The 16,470-nt window shown below is 41.0% G+C and overlaps 1 protein-coding gene across 7 annotated transcripts in view; it reads right to left on the bottom strand.

Annotated features, from left to right (window-relative positions):
* LOC125459733 (putative phosphoenolpyruvate synthase) overlaps positions 1 to 16,470 on the bottom strand; it is a 160,786-nt gene that overhangs the window by 100,397 nt on the left and 43,919 nt on the right. For all 7 annotated transcript variants that reach the window (XM_059651757.1, XM_059651755.1, XM_059651753.1 and 4 more), the window contains 2 exons: positions 8,852 to 8,967; positions 2,042 to 2,097 (listed from right to left, as the gene is read on the bottom strand). In XM_059651757.1, the coding sequence (XP_059507740.1) occupies positions 2,042 to 2,097; positions 8,852 to 8,967 (172 nt within the window). The remainder of the gene's footprint in view (positions 1 to 2,041; positions 2,098 to 8,851; positions 8,968 to 16,470) is intronic.

The following is a 16,470-nucleotide window of genomic DNA, read 5'->3' as shown; positions in this document are numbered from 1 at the left end:
TTATTAACTCGATTTAAATCCCACAAGATGCCACCGTTTGAAGTCTACTTACTGCAGAATTCACTCGGATCTCCGATTACTCATCCAATAAAATTATACTAAGTAGCAATCTCCAAATTGAAAACTGATACAGAAATCAACAAAAATGCTTTGGAGAAATAAATTGTAGGGTGTGATTGGTATGGATTAAATTTTTTCCTTTGATGAAAATGTAACCAAGTGAGAGAAACATTTATTGTCGATGCAAGCAGATCACTTAACTAGGTGTAAAAGAGAAATTGCTTGAGAAACTCAACCCTGTTCTGAAAAAGGGTCAGGGGACCTGAAATGTTAACTCTGCCTTCTCTCCATAGATGCTGCCAGACCTGCAGAGTTTCTCCAGCAGTTTCTGTTCTTATTTCAAGCTTCCAGCATTCGCAATTCTTTATTTTGTTTTATCCAGCTAGGACTGTTCACTGGGTACAAGCTGAAAATTAACAAGCCCTCGCCAAGGCTTAAAAGGAGGATACTTTCTTCGTGAGACCATGTGGTAAATCTTTCAATCGAAGCATTGAAGCTGTGTGGTTAATACCATTACTGATCCATTTCATTCAGCAAGGCACAAATGGAACTATGGTTCTAATCAGAGAGACACAATGAAAAGGTTGTTTTTTTGGTCACTTGGTAGCACAGTAGCACCGTGGGTAGCACTGTTACCTCACAGAACCAGGGACGCAGGCTCAATTTCAGCCTCAGGTGACTGTGTGGAATTTGCACATTCTCCCTGTGTCTGTGTGGGTTTCCACCCACAGTTCAAAGCTGTACGGGTTAGGTGGTTTGGGCATACCAATTGTCCTACAATGTGCAAGCTCAGAAAATTAATTGTAAATGCAGGGCTGGGGGTGTGGGGTCTGGGAGGGATGTTTTTTGGAGGGTTGATGAGCAAAATGGCCTCCACCTGCACTGTGGGGACTCTATGACTTTTTTTTCCACTGGATGTGGACGTTGTTGGCTAAGCCATCATTTATTGTCCATCCCTAATGGCCTTGAAAAGCTCCTTGTGGGCTGCCTTCTTGATCTAGTGCCATTAATGGTATGTATAGTCAACCACAGTGCTATTAGGATGGGACCTACAAAATTTTGACTGACCGACAGTGAATGGATATCAATAGCTTGAAAAGGAACTTTCAAGTTTTGTGTAGCTGCTGCCTTTGTCCTTCTGGAGAAGAGACAGCTCACAGATTTGGAAGATGTCTTAAGACCTATGATGAGTTGTTACAGTGCATCCGGTAAATGCTACACACTGATGACCCTGTGCCACAATGCAGGGTGAACCTGATAAACAGGATCCCAATCAAGCAGGCTACTGTGCCCTGGGTGAAGTCAAGCTTCTTACATATTGTTGGAGCTGCGCCCATTCAGGCAAATGGTGATTGTTCCATCACGCTCCTGAATTGTACTTTATGGAGAAGGTCTGGGGAGTCAGGAGGTGAGTTACTTGCTGCGGCATTCCCAGCCTCTGACTAGCTCTTGCATATTTAGAAATGTCAAATCGAGCTAATCAAATTTGAAAGAATAAATTGTACAGAATATAAAACTAAGTCTTTATTTTGAAAGTACGGTAATATGCTTTTCCAGTAAGATTTTCATAAAGGTAGCTTCATTTCTGCCTTCTGACCTAATCATGGTACAGCAACTGCGAGATCTGAAGATAACTTGACATACTTGGGATCTTTAGTAATGAATCGTATATATTTAAAATTAGCTTAGAGTATCAAATATCTACTACTTGTAAAGAAATTTGAGATAGCGTTTGGACCTCACTTAAACATTGCTATCACAGTGTTAATCCATGTGGAACACATTTTTGTATCACACAATACAATTAATTATCTACAGTACACGCCATATTAGAGAAGCATAAGGACTTGTAATGAAAATAAAATGTGCTAGTGAAATTAGCTATGAAAATCTAAATGTTCCCGAATAGTTATATTGGAATACAAGTACGGACATATCAAACTAGGTGCATCATGATCCTTTGGAAAGTTAACATAATTACCTCAAAGTGTGCTAAAAGCAAAACATAGCGATGCATATGTGCCCAATTTCTGATACCTATGGATAAATATTAACATTATTAGGAACATCATTCATTTTATAACTTGTAATTTATGTGACATCATGTGAAATCACTACCACTCTAAACATTCCATGAATCTTTTCTTGGGGCATCATTAGCCCTTCTTTTCAAAAATCTAGGGTTTTGCCTCTCTGGGAAGTTACATGGCGAGGTGAAGGACCTCTGTGTCTTTTACTGTTCATAGGTTTTGTACATTAATCATAGAATCCCTACAGTGTGGCCCTTTAGCCCAACAAGGCCACAATGCCCCTCAGAGCACCCCAGCCAGACCCATCCCTCAACCCACCTAATCTACACATCCCTGAACACTATGGACAATTTAGCCAATCTACATAGCCTGCACATCTTTGGACTGTGGGAGGAAACCGGAGCACCCGGAGGAAACTCACGCAAACATGGGGAGAATGTGCGAACTCCACACAGACAGTCACCCAAGGCTGGAATCGAACCCAGATCTCTGGTGCTGTGAGGTAGCAGTATTAACCCACTGAGCCTCCATGTCACCCATTAGAGTGCACTTACAGAAAGTCAAATAATTCTAAATTTATAAACATTTGTACGACATTTTTTTGCTTAAGTGTGTTAGAAAGAACATTTCCAGCATAGTCATCTGGCAGTATAGAACGTGAGTACTGTTGAAAAAAATATGCATTTTGTTAAAGCTTCTCATCTTGTACTCTGCAAGACAATTCACAAGAAATACTAACGTAAAGGGAAAACAACATTTATACTGCATCAGAGGGGAGTTCATAGACAAGTGGATTATGATTGGCAGAGGCGTTGTCACAGAGAATTTACTAGTTAATTGTAAACAACATATACTTTTTAAATTTTCCTTTATTTTTGAACCGGCAATGAATTACGAACTGGATTATTTTACAAGCAAGGATTGAGTAGCAAATTGCTACATTTTTCAAAAGCAAGTCACAGAAACTCATTGCAAGTTGTGTTTATAATACTGCTTTATTTAAGCTGTTTGTAGATTGATTGGCACCAGTGACTGTATACAAAGAGAGATTTGGCTGGCAACAGGGTGCAGATTGGTCTGTGGAATTGCTATGGATGTCAAAGGTGATTAACCTGACAGCAACTCACTGATTGCTTCCTAGGTGAACAACTTGTAGGCATGAACAATGCATGGACAGTAAAAATACCCGACATCTGATGAAAGCCAAGTGTTTTCTCCCCCTAATTGCTGTGCACTGTTGCTTTTAACGAGTAACTATGAGGCTTTCAGTTCACAATCAATTGCCTGTGCTTTATGCAGAGCCTGGAGAAAGAAGGTGAAGAACAGAAAATCCTGGCAAGCAAAAGGATCATGGAAGCAAACCCTGGGGATTGGGGTCGTTGAACCAATTTTCAATATTCTCTCTCTATCTTAGCACTATATAGCTGCCTATATAGTTGTGTAGACAGGTTTTAGAAGGGTGTTATGGTTTTAAAGAGTAGAGCTCCTGTTGATAGTTCATAGTTATTTACCTGTGGTTAGAATCTATTTGTAAAAATAGTGGGTGTTATTAGATACAAAAGTGGCTGTCCAACAGAAGACAGAGGGTGGTAGTAGATGGAATGCATTCAGCCTCGAACTCGATGACCAGTGGTGTTCTGCAGGGGCCTCTGCTCTTTGTGATCTTTAGAAATGACTCGGATGAGGGAGTGGAAGGGTGGGTTACTGACTTTGCCAATGACACGAACATTAGTGGAGTTGTGGACGGCGTGGAGGGCTGTTGAAGGTACTAATGGGACATTGGCAGGGTGTAGAGCTGGTCAAAGAAGTGGTAGATGGAATTCAACCCAGCAAAGTGTGAAGTGATTTATTTTGGAAGGTTGGATTTGAATGCAGAATGCAGGGTTAATAGCAGGATTCTCAGCAGTGTGGAGGAACAGAAAGATCTTACGGCTCATGTCCATAGATCTCTCAAAGTTGCTACCCAATTTGATAGTATTGTTAAGAAGGCGTATGATGTGTAGGCTTTCATTGGCAGGGGAATTGAATTTGGGAGCTGCGAGCTTATGCTGGAGCTCTATAAAACTCTGGTTAGACCACACTTGGAAAACAGTGTTCAGTTCTGGTCACCTCATTATAGGAAAAATGTGGAAGCTTTAGAGAGGGTGCAGAGGAGATTTAGTAGGATGCTCCCTGGACTGGAGGGCAGGACATATGAGGAAAGGTTGAGGGAGCTAGAAGGTTGGAGTGAAGAAGGATGAGAGGTGACTTGATAGAGGTGTGCAAGATGATGAGAGGCATTGACAGAGTGGATAGTTGGAGACATTTTCCCAGGGTGGAAATGACTATTGCAAGGGGACATAATTTTAAGTTAATTGGAGGAGGGTCTAAGGGATATGTCAGAGGTAGGTTCTTTATACAGAGACTGGTGGGCATGTGGAATGCACTGCCGGCGGTGGTAGTGGAGTCAGATACTTTACAGACTTTTAAGCAACTCTTGGATGGGCACATAGAGGGTAGTAAAATGTAGGGTATGCAGGGTAGTTTGATCTTAGTAGGATAATAGGTCAGCACAACATCGTGGGCCGAAGGGCCTGTAATGTGCTATACTGTTCTGTGTTATATGTTCTATATTGTACATTAGGTACAGTTGCCTAGTTCATGTTTTCAGTTAACCTGGGTTAAACTGACAGGTAAACTGGGGACTTTACGTACGTTGATAAAACTTTTAACTTTGAAAATGACTGTAGGCACTGCAGAGCTTCATTTTGAGAGGGCTACCTCAGTGAGGTGCTACATAGTAATGACTGACAGTTGACTGCCAAGCCTTGTTAAATTTTAAATTTGCGATATTGACTATGATTGGCTCAAAGCAATGAACCAGGGAATTTTGTTTTGTTAAGTTGAAACAGGCATAGTGTCTGTACACAGAGAGATAACAAGGTGTAGAGCTGGATGAACAGAGCAGGCCAAACAGCATCTGAGGAGCAGGGAGGCTGTGTTTTGGGCCTAGACCGTTCTTCAGAAATGGGGGAGGGGAAAGGAGCTCTGAAATAAATAGGTAGAGAGGGGGAGGTGGATAGAAGATGGATGAAGGAGGAGATAGGTGGAGAGGAGACAGACAGGTCAAAGAGGCAGGGATGGAGCCAGTAAAGGTGAGTGTTCGTGGGGAGTTAGGGAGGGGATGGGTCAGACCAGGGAGGATGGCCAGGTCAAGAGGGTGGTATGATGTGAGAAGTAGAAGATGGGGGTGGGGTTTAAGGTGGGAGGAGCGTATCGGTGAGAGGAAGGACAGGTTAGGGAGGCTGGGACAAGCTGGGCTGGTTTTGGGATGCAATGGGGAAGGAGAGATTTTGAAGCTTGTAAAATCCATATTGATACCATTGGGCTGCAGGGTTCCCAAGCAGAATATGAGTTGCCGTTCCTGCAACCTTCGAGTGGCATCAATGTGGCACTGCAGGAAGCCCAGGTGGACATGTTATCTGAGGAATGGGAGGGGGTGTTGAAATGGTTTGCAACTGGGCGATGCAGTTGTTTAGTGCGAACTGAGTGTAAAACAGTCCACAAGCCTCCACTTGGTTTTCCCGATGTAGAGGAGGCCATAACGGGAACAGCAGATGCAGTATGCCACATTGGCAGATGTGCAGGTGAACATCTGCTTGATGTGGAAAGTCTTCTTGAGGCCTGGGATGGGGGTGAGTGGGGAGGTGTAGGGCCAGGTGTAGCACTTCCTGTGGTTGCAGGGAAAAGTGCCAGGTGTGGTGGAGCTGGGGGGAAGTGTGGAGCAGACAAGGGAGTCATGAGAGAGTGGCCCCTCCGGAAAGTAGATAAGGGTGGGGAGGGAAAAATGTCTTTGGTGGTGTGGCTGGATTGCATTTGGCAGAAGTGTCGGAGGATGATGCGTTGGATCCGGAGGTTGGTAGGGTGGTACGGGAGGATGATGGGGATTCTGTTTTGGTTGTTATTGTGGAGAGGGGGTGTGAGAGATGAGTTGTGGGAAATGCCGGAGACACAGTCAAGGGCGTTCTTGACCACTGAGTGGGGGGAAGTTGCGATCCTTGAAAAACGAGGACATCTGAGATGTACAGGAGTGGAATGCTTCATTCTCAAAGCAGAGGCGGTGGAGGCGAAGGAATTGGGAATAGGAGGTGGCATTTTTGCAGGACGGTGAGTGGGAGCACAACTCTGTATCTTGTTCCCTCAGATTCTCCAGCATCTGCAGTTCCTGCTATGTCTAGTGTCTGTACATGTTCTTTTCTGTCTGCAAAGAACAACTTGTAAACTTGCAAAAAGAAAACATGGTTATGCAATTTTAAGAATAAAAAAAAGCTTCTAATAATTAATTAATTAAAAGGTAATACTGTACATAATTGTGTAATTTGATTTAGGACCACAACCCTGGTTTCATGCTACAACTGGAACCAGACTTAAATAATCTTTAACAAATGTTACTATACATGGGCCATACATCGTGTCTGACTGAAAATCGTAAACAAATTGCCAGAACGCTCAGTTATTTAATAAAATTACTATTTTTAAAATTACTCTGTTTTGAATTTTGCAAGCATGAGCTGATTGAATATGGCAAAGTCGCAATTGTCCTGATGGGCTGTGTGGCTGCTCTCCTAACACAGAGAGATGACGGGGTTACCACGCCTCAGGTGAGGGGAGAGGTTGAGAAGGAGAATCTTTCATGTTAAGCTCAGCCGATGCAGGAATTAAACCCATGCTGATGGTGTTACTCTGCATCACAAACCAGCCATCCAGCCAACTAAGCTAACAAACCCCAGCTGAGTATTGCAAACTTACAAAGGGATATGTGTTTGTATTGATCCACCATTTTTTGGGATATAGTCATTATGACAAGATTCATCCCAATCTCATTGTAGATAGAAAGAACATGGACACTTGTTGTGCTTTTTTAACTCAACTAAATATCTCAGGGTGACCACTTTGGTTAAACAGAGTCAACCTGCTTCCCCAGCCAACTATCATCTATTTTGTGCATTATTCATGGCAACTCATCTATCATTCAGAATCCAGTTACCAATGAACCAGCACTTTCCTGTCAAACAGCATAAAATGTTGTTTCCCTTTACATTGGTATTTATTGATCACTGCCCTAATGAGTGCAAGACAAAATACTTTGACAAAGCGTCATTTTCAGCATTACTTAAATTCTAGCAGTTCTGAAATTCAAAAGTGTTTTTATGGTGGACCATGGATTCAATCTGTCTTGTGGCAGTGCAGTCATTCTGCCTGTTCCTGCACGTTTACTATCAAAGGTGCTCACAGCCTGATGGGCATCGTTCACAATTAGAAGTGTTCTTCTGAACAGAAAATAAACCACAGTATTGTAGGGAATCTAATCTAAACTGATCTCAGGATAATAATTATTGTCAAGATACTAACTAACTGATTACTGAAGCAAAACAGGTCAGACTTCTGTCAACCAGATCACAAGGATAAAGTAATGGCAAAAGCGAATATTGTTCTACTATTTATGCTGCAGTTATACCCATCTAACATTTCAAGAATTGGGTCAGTAAGCGGGCAGCACTGAATTGCAAAGACCCATTGCACCAATTGTTCTCTCCCGAAGTTCTAAATGCACATCCTTCAGGCTTGAATATTGGAAGTCGGCAATTATCTCGTTGATTCCTGAATAACATTAAATCCAGTGTGTAGCCTTGAGGAACTTGCGCAACTTTAGATTGTAACATTTGTTAAAGATTACTTTTGTCTGGTTCTAGTTATAGCATGAAACCTAGGGTTACAGCCTCAAATCAAATTAAGCAATTATGTGCGTTACTACATTTTAATTGGAATTACAATATTTTAATTGAAAACATCCTTTTCTGTTATTCAAATTGCAAAACTCATACTATGTTTATCTTTTACATGTTTACAAGGCAATTATGCTTGAAGTTTGTAAAATGATTCAAGTGAAAAAGAGCTGAACAAGTATGTCAGCTTGGGTGCAATTACGATGCACATTTTGAATGTCTGAAGCTGTCACTTGACAATGATACAACTGTAATACTGCAGTAACACTGCCTTGTTAGACTTTAATGCCACTCCCATCAGGCACAGAAAAACATGAACATGCATGATATTGCTATGAGATTTCATGCACATCCATGATAATTTTATAATTGAATTTCACGTGATCGATATCTATATATGTTTTCTTTAAGAAATATTTCATCCTATCATCCATCTTCCCAACCTTGTTCATTGCTGTAAACTGTGTGCATCATTGGAGAACTATTACAAACAATGAACTTGTAAGCTCCTTTTATAATCTGGCAAGTATGATGGCCTATTACAGGTACCACCACAGTGAGATACTCCCTTCAGAAAAATTAGTTTCCTTGCAAACAAATAGTATCCCTGACAAAATGTCAGTCTGCAAAGCCACGTCAACAGATGTTAACAAAATTGGACATTTGGTTTCAGAGGCAAAGTTATAAAATGTGGTCAGTTCAGGTCATCTGTCCACACACATCATCCTAGCAACAGTCTGCACACTCTAGGAAAGGTAGGCAGGGGCAGTGACCAGGTGATGACAGAACTGTGCCAGGTGATGTTGTACAAGCGTTCTGAAAAGGTTAACGTTGAGGAATGCCTTAAGTACCATCCACTCTGAAGATGTCATTAGGGGATTGGTGGAAAAACTGCTTAAGATGCCAGCTGAGTAAGATCTACACTCTAAGTCTATCGCAAGGACTCCATAACAATTTCCAAACTGTACATATTAGAGAAAAAGCAATTTTTATTACCATAAGAGTGATCTCTTACTCCACGAAGAAGCAGCTCATTTCTCTCATATCCCTCAATCTCAATTTCTCCAACATACTGGCCCCACTGCTCATAATGTGTCTGCTGTTGATTATACCTGAGAAACACAACATAACACAACATAACTGGGCAGTGTAAAACATACACTAATAAAAGCTGACATAATTAATCCCAGTGTTTGGAGGAACCACGTTTTCAGTAGCAGAGGTTAAATCACAATTTTAATTGGAGCCAAACATGATCAGAATCATCACTGAATTTATCCTAGACAGAATTACGCAGGTTTTGATAAGCAAGGGAGTCCATGGTTATTGAAGACAAAGAGCAAAGTGGAGCTGAGATTACAACTAGATCAGCCATGATCTTATTGGATTGTGGAGCAGGTGCAAACGAATGAATGCTCTTTACTGCTCCTAAGAGTTATTTTCCTCTACAAACACTGCAAGTCTTTTTGCTGTGCTGTTTCTGAAAGAAATATGTTAATTAATAGAAGTGGAAATGTAAATAACTGATTTTGGAAATCTAATGTTATGCCCTAAAGGGCAGGGCGATACAGTTATCTTTTTTTTAGAAGGGATGCTGATGAACTATTATTTGATGGCTGCTGAGAGGACTTGTGTAACTTCAACGCAGACTGTTAAACTTATGGAAAGTTCTGAATTGATTCACAATGAATAAAACTCTCCTCCTTGAATGGACTTGCCTAAACAATACTACTTTGTGGAATTTGCTCCTGCCATTTTCGAAGCTTTCCCCAAAATCTAGAGTCAATGGACTCCTACACACTGTCTGCAGATTTTCATAGTAATAAAGGAAAGCTGATGAGACCACAGGTGAGAAACACCACTTTTATCTTCTATTGAATAATAATTAGCCATTGATTATTTGATTGAAACTGATCTTCTGATACGGAAATCCCATCTTCCTAAACCTCAGGAAAGATCTAGAACAGTCTAGAGATAAAGATAAAGTCACTGTGTCTGACCAACCATAGGGTTCACGAAAGAGAGAAAATTGGCAGTCACCATTTGCCTCGAGCAAGACAGGTTAAGAAGGAGAGTTCTTCACAGTAGTTTTAGCTGGTGTGGAAAGTAAGCCCATGCCATTGGCATTACTCTGCATCACAAGCCTGCCATCCAACCAACTGAGCTAAATGACACCCATCTCCAGAAGAATACCAACAGTTGCAGTGAAAGTTGTGCTACTTATTTCTTTGAAGAAACAAATGGCTTCAATATCTTTAAAAGCCTCCCTGCCTGATTCCAAAACTCTGAGCTCAACTGTAAAGAGGTTTGACTTCCTTAAAACAGCCATGACAACCTGGCTATAAAGCCTGCAGTTTATCTAGGAATCCAACGCTAACTATCTCAACTTGTTTAAAAGGCAAGAGTTGGAACAAGCTTCCTTTTTTTTACTGCATCTTAAACTATTTACCACATCTTTTACCACTGACAGTGTTACTGGTTATAACTGCATTTTTCGTGAGTGTTAGGTGACTAAAGCAACAGAAGATGTTTTTGGCATGAGTGAGTAAATAGATAATTATCTTTGATTAAACACATAAAAAAATCCAATTCTTTTCTATTTTACTTTAAGCACACACTAATGGGGATTTAGAAACACACACATCCAACTTTTAAAAACTAAACCACACTGATGAGGCATCAAGCAGAAAGGAATTGGGGATTTCAGTTTTTCCACCCTTCTCTGTCTAACTCTCTAAGCACTGAAAGTATTGAAAATCTACCACGCGTATGAATGTATGCATGCATAAACCATATTGGAAGAGACAATATGTATCTGCAAGTTCACTTTTCTGTGAAATGAGAACATATAGGAACATGTATATTTGTATGTTATGTGGTTATCAATTAAGGGTATCAATTAGTGGTGAGTCAGAAAGGTGGAGCTTGGGCCCGCCCAACAAGAAATTATATTGGGTGGAGGTGAGAAGGTTGCAGGTCTCTGGCTCACCACCATCTTGCCTAATGATGTTCTCTTCCAGGCCTCAAAGGCTCCACTTGAAGGACCCTGGAGTTTGGCATGATCTACCTACACAATGAAAACAATGTCAAGTAGCAGCTGTTTTTACTGTCGATACGTTTCCAGAAAAAACTGGAAAAATGTATTCCCAGACTCTGAAATAAAGAACTAATTGCTCCATTATGATCAGACGCAATCACAATGCAATCAGAGATAATAGAAACTGCAGATGCTGGAAAATCCAAGATAACAAAGTGTGGGGCTGGATGAACACAGAAGGCCAAGCAGCATCTTAGGAGCACAAAAGCTGACGTTTCGGGTCTAGTTTAAAGATTTTAAAAAGCAAACAAGAAGGCCTTAGAAACAACAATTAAGTAATAAGTGTATCTAGGAATCTGATTTACATTTGGTCAACAAAAGCACAGACGGGAGAAGATTAGTGTGAAAATATGCTAACAGTAAACTGGTGAAAGATTATTGTTAAGACACGCTGTAGAAAAATGTTTCTCTTTGTCTAGACTAAACAAAGTTACAGGGAAGTGGTCTATTTTTAAGGGTGTTGGTACGGCAAACGTATCAAGGCTATTTTAGTGGAAGATTTAGGATCATGGCCAGAAAAACAACCAGGAAATGTAAGAATATTGGAAATACAGGTAATAACAAAGTTTCTTGATATTGCCAGCCATCTCGGTCCATTGCTGCGCTGCTCATTTTGCTGAGTGTGTAGCTTCCTTTTTTAAATTTCAAACTCCTAAACTTCAACCAGTGACTGGTATGTGTTAACTTCACTGTAACGTAAAGGAGTTCTGTGAGAAAAGAAGACCTCCCAACCCAAAAAACAGAATGAAAATCAGGATAATCTTCAACCCCCTCGACAAATGCAGTCAGAAAGAACTGGCTGCCTTCCAAAAAATACTTGTGGGTGCTTGCATAATGTTAAAAACTTGCTGCTTATTTTGCGTTTAATGTGTTATTACTCTATCATGCAAACACAGAAGCTGAAATAATGCTGGTAGCATCTGTAGTGACAGAAACAGAGCTAATGTTCTGAGTCCTACAACTCATTTGGAACACAAATGTTCCTTCAAGCATTTATAAGCTATACTTCTAAGTTCGCCATCTGACCTCATCATAGTTTCTAACCGTTCCTTTCTCCCTTGTGTCAGCTCTGACTCAGTTGTTGATGCTCTTCTTTCTAAATTGTAGTGTCAGGTTCAAGTCCCTCAACATGACTGGGATGCAAAAAATCAAGGCAGACACTCTAGCACTGTACTGAGGGATTACTGCTGAGTGTAAATTGGCTGCCACATTTCTTACAGTGAAGACTGAATACAATTCAAAAAGCATTTTGTCGACCATAAAGAACAGGGGAGGTGTTGGTATAGTGGTAATGTCACTGGCTTAGTAATCCAGAACCACAAGGTAAAGTTCTGGATACATGGGTTTGAATCCCATCATATCAGATGGTGAAATCTGAAATTCATTAAAAAGCTAGCCGAATAAGACCATGACAAGTATCCGCAGAAGTTGGTCATTTGAGTCTGCTCTGACGTTCAACAGGATTACCGAGGCATTGATTGAAGATAAGAGGCAGGAGATTTAGAGGGGTTTAAAGGAGAAATTCTTTCATTCAGAGGGAGGTGGGTGCCTGAAAGAGTAGTAGAGGCAGGAACTGTTACAACATTTAAGCGCTGGAAATGGCATTACAGTAGATCTGAATTTGATAACCAGTGTGGACTTGATGAGCCAAAGGGCTTCTTCCAGTGTTGTAATTCTCTCCGAGATCATGGCTGATCTGATAATCCTCATTTCGACTTTCCTACCTTATCCTCATGACTCTTGTGATCTATTCACTACAACCCTCAAATCCCAGTGCTGCAGCTTTCTGCAATCTTTTACTGTTTAAATAATATTCAGCCCATTTGTTTTCTGCCAAAGTGTACAAGCTCATACTTTCCACATTAGATTCCATCTGCCAAGTTTTATATCAATAATTTAACCTGTTGATATATCTCTGTTAACTCCTTGTGTCATATGAATATAGGAACATTTAGGAATATAAGAACAGCAGTGGGCCATTCAATCTATCAAGACTGCTCCATCATTCAATCAGATCATGACTAATCTATACTGTAACTCCATATGCCTGCCTTAGGTCTGTATGCCCTGACACCCTTCCTTAATAAAACCTTGTCTATCTCAGATTTAAACTTAACATTTGAATTAGGATCCACTGCCATTTCAGGAAAACAGTTCCAAACCTCCATTGCCTTGTGCATGTATTAGTGCTTTCTAACATCTCTTCTGGTCCAATTTCTTAGACTACACCCTCGGTTCGAGAATCTTTATTCAGTGGAAATAGTTTATCTTTATCTTTCCCTGTTAATATCCTGAAGACCTCAATCAGATTATCCGTTAACATTCCAAATTCTAGAGGATAAAGGCCTAATTTGTCTAATCTCTCCTCATAGCTTAACCCTTGATTTCCAGGTGGCATCATTGAACTCCCTTGGGGGCAAAAGCATCCTTCCTAAGGAGTGGTGCCCAGACTAGTTCGCATGCTCTAACTGGTTTTGTATAACTGCAGCATAATGTCTGCATCCCTACATTCCATTCCTTCATACTATCTTTTGCATCTGTTCATGGCATTTTAAAGAGTTATGCATCTGAACCTCCAAAGCTTGTAGAACAGCCAATATATTTTAAACTGTGTACCTTCTGAAAAATATCTTGATCTATCCTTTCTTAGTCTGATATGGATAAATTTACACTTGCTCATATTAAAATCCATCTGCCACAGCTTTGCCCATTCATGTAATCTATCATTAATTTTACGCTGTCTACAATGCAACCCAATTTTGCGTCATCAGCAAATTTGGATATTTTTATGCCATTATCCAAGTTGTAAATGAATATCAGGAATAATTGAGGCCCCAACACAAATCCCTGAAAGACACCACTAGTCATGCTGTGCCAATTTGAGGACTTACCCATTATGCCAGCCCTGTTTCCTGCCACTCAACCAAATTCCTATCCATGGCAGTAATTTGTCCTCAATCCCGAGGGCTTCCACCTGAATCTCTCATGTGGGACTTTATCAAAAGCCTTCTCAAAGTCTGTATAAACACCATCAATCATCAATTACCCCTCTCCACCACTTTTACCACAACTTCAAAAAACTCGAGAAGTTTGTCGGAGATGACCTACACTTCATGAATCCATCTTCACTGATTAACTGGAAGTTTTCAATGTTATCAGTTACTGTATTCTTCATTACAGACTCATCACTAGTCATGTTCACCACTTGCTTTCCCACTTATTTTCATATCATCCACAAACTTATTGATTGTCCATTCACTTCCATTATCCTAGTCATTATTGTAAGTATTACTGATCCCCATTGCACTGTACTACTTACAGGTTGCTCATCTAAAAATAATCCCTTTATCTCAACTGTCTTCTACTAGTTAGCCAATCCCCTATCCATGTTCATTGATCATAGAATAGAATCATAGAGTCTTTAAAGTGTGGGAACAGGGCATTTGGCCCATTGACTCTGCACCCTCCCTCTGAACAGCATCCAATCCAGGCCGATTCCACTACACTATCCCTGTAACCCTTCTTTCCTCACAGCTAATCCACTTAGTCTGCACATCCCTGGATACTATGGCAATTTAGCATGGCCAATCCACGTAACCTGCACACCTTAAGAAATCAGAGAAAACCCATGCAGGCATAGGGAGAATGTGCAAACTCCACAAAGATAGTTGCCCGACGCTGGAATAGAACCCAGATTCCTGGCCCTGTGAGGCAGCAGTGTTAACCACTGAGTCGCTGTGCCATCCAAGTTCTTACCATTTTAAGGCACTTTAATGTGGTACCTTATCAACGCCTTTTAGAAATCCAAACATCTTGCATCTACTGATCCCCTTTTATTAATCCTGTTTGTTACCTCCTCAAAGAACTGAAATAAATTTGTCTGGTGTCTGGGGAGGGGCACCTGAAATTGGGAAGATGCAGCACTGCCATCAGCTTTCTTCAATTGGACCATTAGTGTACAGTGCTGGCCAAATACCTCTGCTTGGATCTGGCAAGATTGCACCACTTCCAAACATTCTGTCGTCTGGTCCAACGCTGGCAGCTTGAGAAATATTAGCCTTTGGAATTGATTCCGTAGCTACTTTAAAGTCTGACCACTGCCAAGAGTTCAGACAAGGAGCTACTGTTTTAGTGGAAAGAGCAAATGCACTATTAATTATACCAAAATTCACTGGACTCTGGGGTGGTTCCCGCAGATTGGAAAATGGCCAATGTGACGCCACTGTTTAAAAAAGGAAGTAGACAAAAAGCAGGTAACTACAGGCCAGTTAGCTTAACCTCAGTAGTGAGGAAAATGCTTGAACTATCATTAAGGAAGAAATTGCAAGAAATCGGGATATACATTGTCCCTCTGGAAACACCCATCATGGGTTCATGAAGGGTAGATCATGTTTAACTAATTTGGTGGAATTCTTTGAGGACATTACTTGCATAGTGGACGATGGGGAAACTGTGGACATGGTATATCTGGATTTCCAGAAGGCATTTCACAAGGTGCCACACCAAAGGCTGCTATATAAGGTAAAGTTGCGCGGTATTACAGGTAAAGTTTTGGCATGGATAGAGGATTGGTTGACCAGTAGAAAACAAAGAGTAGGGGTAAATGCGTGTTTTTCTGGTTGGTGGTCAGTGGCTAGTGGTGTGCCTCAGCGATTAGTGTTGGGACTGCAATTGTTTACAATTTACATAGATGATTTGGAGTTGGGGACTAAGTGTGGTGTGTCAAAATTTGCAGATGACATAAAGGTGAGTGGTAGAGCAAAGTGTGCAGAAGACACTGAAAGTCTGCAGGGGGATATAGCTAGTCTAAATGAGTGGGCAAAGTTTTGGCAGATGGAGTACAATGTTGATAAGTGTGAGGTCATCCATTTTGGTAGGAATAAAAGAAAAATGTTTTAAATGGTAAAAAAATTACAGCACGCTGCTGTGCAGAGGGACTTGTGTGTCTTTGTGCATGAATCGCTGAAGGTGGGATTGCAGGTGCAGAAGGTGATTAAAAAGGCAAATGGAATTTTGCCCGCCATTGCTTGAGGGATGGAGTTTAAAAACAGGGAGGCTATACTGCAGCTGTATAGGATCCTGGTGAGGCCACACCTGGAGTACTGTGTGCAGTTTTGGTCTCCTTACTTGAGAAGAGATATACTAGTGCTGGAGTGGGTGCAGAGGACATTCACTTGGTTGATCCCAGAGTTGAGAGGGGTGGATTATGAGGAGAGACTGAGTAGACTGGGATTATACTCATTGGGATACAGATGAATGAGGGGAGATTTGTCGAAACAAATAAGATTATGAAGGGAATAGACAAAGTGGAGGCAGCGAGGTTGTTTCCACTAGCAGGTGAAACTAGGAGTCGAGGGCATCGCCTTAAAATAAAGGGAAGCAGAGGTAGGACTGAGGTCGGAAGGAACTTCTTCACCCAAAGGGTCGTGAATCTGTCGAATTCCCTGCCCAGTGAAGCGGTCGAAGCTACCTTGCTGAATGTTTTTAAAGCAAGGCTAGTTACATTTTTGAAGAGTAA

The sequence above is a fragment of the Stegostoma tigrinum genome, chromosome 16 (genome assembly GCF_030684315.1).
Source record: "Stegostoma tigrinum isolate sSteTig4 chromosome 16, sSteTig4.hap1, whole genome shotgun sequence".
Lineage (NCBI taxonomy): Eukaryota > Metazoa > Chordata > Chondrichthyes > Orectolobiformes > Stegostomatidae > Stegostoma > Stegostoma tigrinum.
This window is presented reverse-complemented; position numbering and strand designations above follow the sequence as displayed.